Source organism: Pinus tabuliformis, chromosome 1_2, assembly GCF_031772625.1.
Source record: "Pinus tabuliformis cultivar Carrire ecotype Pingquan chromosome 1_2, CPIR1, whole genome shotgun sequence".
In the NCBI taxonomy this organism is placed as follows: domain Eukaryota; kingdom Viridiplantae; phylum Streptophyta; class Pinopsida; order Pinales; family Pinaceae; genus Pinus; species Pinus tabuliformis.
The window spans coordinates 609,836,580-609,841,905 of record NC_142298.1 but is presented as its reverse complement, the minus strand read 5'-3'; the positions used below and the strand labels follow the sequence as shown (position 1 = coordinate 609,841,905).

The 5,326-nt window shown below is 35.9% G+C and overlaps 2 protein-coding genes across 2 annotated transcripts; both read left to right on the top strand.

Annotated features, from left to right (window-relative positions):
* Positions 1-987: 987 nt before the first annotated feature.
* LOC149207105 (uncharacterized) lies at positions 988-4,602 on the top strand. The gene is made up of 5 exons (XM_089395665.1): positions 988-1,243; positions 1,344-1,415; positions 1,511-1,574; positions 2,798-2,892; positions 3,474-4,602. Exons 4-5 carry the CDS (start codon positions 2,862-2,864, stop codon positions 3,734-3,736), a joined length of 294 nt encoding a protein of 97 aa, XP_089251791.1. The 5' UTR covers positions 988-1,243; positions 1,344-1,415; positions 1,511-1,574; positions 2,798-2,861; the 3' UTR covers positions 3,737-4,602.
* LOC149207106 (mitochondrial adenine nucleotide transporter ADNT1-like) lies at positions 3,910-4,263 on the top strand. Its single transcript, XM_089397928.1, has one exon. The coding sequence runs from the start codon at positions 3,910-3,912 to the stop codon at positions 4,261-4,263; it is 354 nt and encodes a 117-aa protein (XP_089254054.1).
* Positions 4,603-5,326: the final 724 nt, after the last annotated feature.

Genomic DNA, 5,326 nt, shown 5'->3' with positions numbered 1-5,326 from the left:
AACTTTATAAAATTATAAAGTCACTTTAGAAGAAAAATTAAATTCTTTTGGACACTTTTCTCTAGGCCAAAGATCAAAGCCTAAGGGAACCACCTGTCCTCCGATACCAAATTTCAACAAATATTTTGAAAATTTCCAATCTATATGATTAAACAATATAAATATATATTTAAAAATGTATTAATAATATAAAAACATTTTAGTCTATACATAACTTAGATTATAAATAAAATATTTCACAACTTGTATGTCAATATAATTATATTTATTATTATAATTTTAATAAAATTAAAAATAAGAATGTTTTTATATAAATAGATATGAAATTTATATAGATTTAAAGTAGGTTCATCTTAAATTTTTATCTATCAAATTTCCAAAAAAAACTTGTTTTCATATTTTATATTCAAAATTAAATTTAAGTCTTAAAAATTTTAATTCTTCTAAACTTTTTATAAATCTAAAATTAAAATAAATCTATAATAATTTTATTTCATTTTTAGATGCCATGAAAACTAAGTTGGGTTTTGAGTTATTTATTAAAAAAAGTCATATTAGGGGAAAACTATAGATCTGAATTGTTTTCGATAATATTTATGTTTTAAGTTTATGTAAATATTTTTAATATTATTGTAAATTTCATGAAGTTCCTCATGTGAGTTTAGTATATTTGATTATTTTTAATATTATGTAAACATGAAATTGCTCACGAATGTTTTCCCTCAGTATTACGCTTCTTGTAACTGATACTAGGCTTCCTGTTTCTGCGGCTTCTTAGTTATGCGGTCATACACTGCACGTTTAAAGATTTGTAGGCCGATAGGCCTTCCTTTGAAAGGGACCTTTCGTCGTCCTACTCCTTCTGACGCTGACACCTGGCGAACTTCGTCTTTGTTCAGGAAACGACTAGACGCTGACACCTGGCGAACTTCGTCTTTGTTCAGGAAACGACTACCTCAGACACCTGGCGAACTTCGTCTTTGTTCAGGAAACGACTACCTCAGACACCTGGCGAACTTCGTCTTTGTTCAGGAAACGACTACCTCATTTCCTGCATATCGGCCTCTCTGCAAAGAAGGGGCGGAGATTTTACTATTCAGGTCGTTTTGCCAGTATTTTCATTGTCCCAGAGTTTACTTCCTGTCTGAGTTGGGCGTGCTGTTACAGAGTGTCCAGTTATCAGCCAGTTTTACTCTCGGGGGTTTTTCCAGGTTCGAGCGGATGACGCTCTGCCCCTTTCCAGGTAATTCATCATCTCGACACCTCTTCTATTAATTCGCTCCATGACCGGGTTTCCTGGTATCTTATTAGGTTTAATTCATGAATTGAAATTCTTCTCGCAGGTTGCGCTCTCTAGATAGCAGAAGGCGTACTCTTCAATACCCAGTTCCAAATAATCGGAACCCTTGCCGTAGGTAAGATTAATGCACCCATTTTTTGCTTTACGGTTCATTATCATTGATACACATGATTATTTTAGGGTTTTCACCTCACGCCGTGAACTTCTCAGGTATGCTTCCACTGGGGTTCGGGAGTCTGGCAGCTTCTCAACACTGATATCCTTGGCTTCACAGGTGCTCTTTACTGACTTACTTGCAGCCTTATGGCGGGTTAAAGAATTATAGGAAGAGGGTTTACATTCTTATGTTATACCCAACTGAATAGTTTGCTTATCGAGAGGTCTCCTGGCCAGTATTAACCCTGTGGGGTTCATAATTTATAACTGTGCATTTTGCAACTGTGAGTTTTGGACAGCTCGTGTAAAAATTTGGGGTTTCCATTTAAAGAAAATGTTTTGACTTCTTCTGTGTATAGTGTATAACTGTAATTGCTAGACATAACTCTTCTGCGGGGTGATATAATTTTTTTAAAGGAGCATGGATGCAGATTGATATTTAATGTTTGTTTTCCGATTGCGGCTGTCGTGTTTAGTTAAATGGTTTGGTAATTTTATAAAATTGGTAATAAGAAAATGCTACAGGTTCTTTATCGGTTTCCTGTTGACTTCAAATAATTTCTCCTTTCCTTTGAAAAGGTTTCTCTGTCGCACTGGTTATAACATACCAGAGCCAAATATTACGATTTCTCTCTCTCTCTACAGAGATATAAATTAGAGTTGTGTTTATTTTTCAGTTTATTGTTCCCTGTTCTTTAAATGTGAACAGAAGAATAAATTCATGCACCCCTAACTTCAATTGGTTTATTCACCATGAGAATCTTTTGTGGGGTTCTGGACGGGGTCGGTATCAGATTGGCAGCCTAGTCCTAACCCCCTCGACTGTTGAATAATTAGTTTAACCCATATTAATCACAACGATTCCATCACTCTCTTTGTTCTACCGCTTAATTTACTTTTCTTTATAAAAGCAGGCAACGGTTATATACTCTTTTCTTAATTTTCCGGGTCTTTCCTTTCGGTTTTAGTATATAGGTTGATTCACAACCCAAAATCCTCTTTCTCTTCCAGAGTTCGATACTCTGCCTTCTAAGGGAAATAATAGTTTTATCTGTAACACACCTAAAAGTCATCAAATTCATTCAGAGTTCTTCCCTTTTAAAATAAAATGCTGGGTCTACTGTTCCCACTACATGTTTATTTATATATCTACTGCACATCATTAATAGGACTTATACAGTTTCGATTACAACAGAATGTAAATATTGGAACCATATTTCAATACTGTTAACAGTAAATTGTAAATGATTTCAATCATGCATTTAACTACAGATTTGAAGTCATTTTTGTGTACTTATCTGCCTTATGTTAAATCGTTTTACCTGTGCGTTTATATTGCAGGAATGATTTCATAGTTTAGATCCTTTTAACAGTTAAAAACTAATAAGGACTTCTTCAACAATGCATGACCAAGTCTGGAGAGTCCACTGTGCAAGGTAAAGCATTGCTATTCTTTTGTTAATTATTTTTTATAATTGAATGAGTGTAGTTTCAATTCTTTTCATTATTTGAGTGGGTTTAATTTCAATACTTTTTAATTACGGTTTGTGTGCAGTGTGATAGCACAACGAAGACTTCATATGAACTGTCCAATTGAATAAAGGATGGTCTACTTCAAATGTAGAATTTTATATAGAACCATTATTAAATGAATGAACAAGAGATTTTGTGAATTTTCATAACAAAATTTTACATGGTGATGGTTTAAAAGTGTTTAGACCTAATGTTATTGATTTTTATTAATTTCAATTACTTTCCATGGTTAAATCTTTGCTTTCAAAATTTAACAGTAGGTATCATGCAAGTAATTTTCAACAGAGAAATTAGAAACCAATTCTTGCATATATAGTTCAGTTGTCTTTGAATAAACCAATTCTTGCATATATAGCTCGGTTGTCTTTGAATAGCTCCCACCATGGTGATGTAGACAGGGGTCTGAAAAGGTTTGTGCGGCAAGCAGTGCAGCATTCGCAGATTGGAACAAATATTTCACAGCTTTTATCTGGGGTTGTTGCAGGTGCTGTCAGCAAGACCTGCACTGCCCCATTGGCTCGGCTTACAATTCTCTTTCAGGTCCATTGCATGCACTCTGATGGTGCGAGTGCGAGTTTGCAAAAAGCAAGCATTTTCCGTGATGCGAGTGCGAGTTTGCAAAAAGCAAGCATTTTCCGTGAAGCATCCCGGATTGTTTCTGAAGAAGGGTTCATAGCTTTTTGGAGGGAAAATTTGGTCACAATTGCTCATCGACATCCTTATTCTTCCATTAGTTTTTACACATAAGAAATACAAATCGATTATGCAGTTATTGCCTGGCATGTGAAAAAACATAGATAGAATGTGAGCACAGACCTGTGTAATTGTCTATTAGGTGGTGGTGCAGAGGAGTAACAGCTGCATCAATCACATATCCATTGGATGTTGTGAGGACTAGATTAGCAGCACAGACAAATGTGATGTACTGTAGAGGTATTACACATGCCCTCTGTACCATTTGCAGAGATGAAGGCCTCGTGGGGTTGTACAAAGGCCTTTCGCCAACTGTTTTGGGAGCTGGACCTAATATAGATATTAGCTTCTGTGCTTATGAGAGTCACAAATCTGCTTGTGAGTCTGAGAGACCTCAGGATTCACCTGTTGGGATTAGCTTGGCCTGTGGAAGCCTCTCAGGTGTTGCATCCTCAACAGCAACGTTTCCTCTTGATTTGGTGAGTAGAAGAATGCAACTGGAAGGTGCAGGTGGGCGAGCTCATGTTTACAACAACAGGGGACTTGTTGGCATATTCGGACAGATAATTGGAACAGAATGATGGGCTGGTTTATACAGGGGCATTTTTGCAGAGTACCTCAAAGTTGTTCCAAGTCTTGGTATTGTGTTTATGACTTACGAAATCATGAAAGGGCTTCTCTTTGAAAGGCATTCCAGGGATTATATGTTATTTTCAGGCTGGCCTCCTACACCATCTTTGCCACAGAGGATGATCACTTGTATGTTAAGGATAGCCCACAAATGGATACGCGGTGAAATTTGTGTGATGCATTAATATTTTGGATATATCAATCCTGCGGAGATGTTTATTTGTTATAAAACAATTATTTGTGATAAAACAATCAGATAGTTTGTATAAAATTGAATGATTTGATTTGAATTTTTTATGTTTTGTTTTCGGCCATTTTATTTAAAATTTGTTATATATTTCTTAGAATTGTTAGTCTGTTGTATAATTTATAGAGTCTGAGCGTCTGAAGGTTAGTGTTGAATCTATGTATTTAAAAATTCATTTTAAATAATCATCATCTTGCTCAAAAGTGTATTATCATACTCTAATGGAAAGAGTCAAAATGTTTATTAATTTGATTGTGCCATTCCGGTTAATTTCCTAAAATTTGACAAATATTTCTTAAAAGTATAAGTTTGGATTGTGTAATTTATAGAATCCTAGGGTAACTTTCTCCACCCAACCTTGAGAAGGGCAATGTCGTCCTCTTCTCCCCCCAAATGAGGTTATCCACTGGCTCAAGTCCAGCTCAAGTTATCCCTCTTTTGACAGCGTCCTGTCAATTTCACAGACCCCCAAATGAGGTTATCCACTGGCTCAAGTCCAGCTCAAGTTATCCCTCTTTTGAGAGTGTCCTGTCAATTTCACAGACCTTTAGGTTATCCACTGGCTCAAGTCCAGCTCAAGTTATCCCTCTTTTGACAGCGTCCTGTCAATTTCACAGACCTTTCTCATCCTTTTTCCATAACAAAGACTGAACCCCTTTCTTTCCACTCAATTTCACATACCTTTGTTATCCTTTTTCCATAACAAAGACTGAACCCCTTTCTTTCCACCGAGACTTCCTTTTATCTCCGAGAAAGAAAGGTACAAC

What these genes read in the sequence shown, in the direction of transcription:
- LOC149207105 (XM_089395665.1), top strand. Translation starts at nt 2,862, where the DNA reads ATGACCAAGTCTGGAGAGTCCACTGTGCAAG. An exon ending in TGGAGAGTCCACTGTGCAAG is followed by an intron (nt 2,893 to 3,473) that starts GTAAAGCATTGC and finishes GGGTTGTTGCAG; the next exon opens with GTGCTGTCAGCAAGACCTGC.
- LOC149207106 (XM_089397928.1), top strand. Translation starts at nt 3,910, where the DNA reads ATGTACTGTAGAGGTATTACACATGCCCTCTGTACCATTTGCAGAGAT.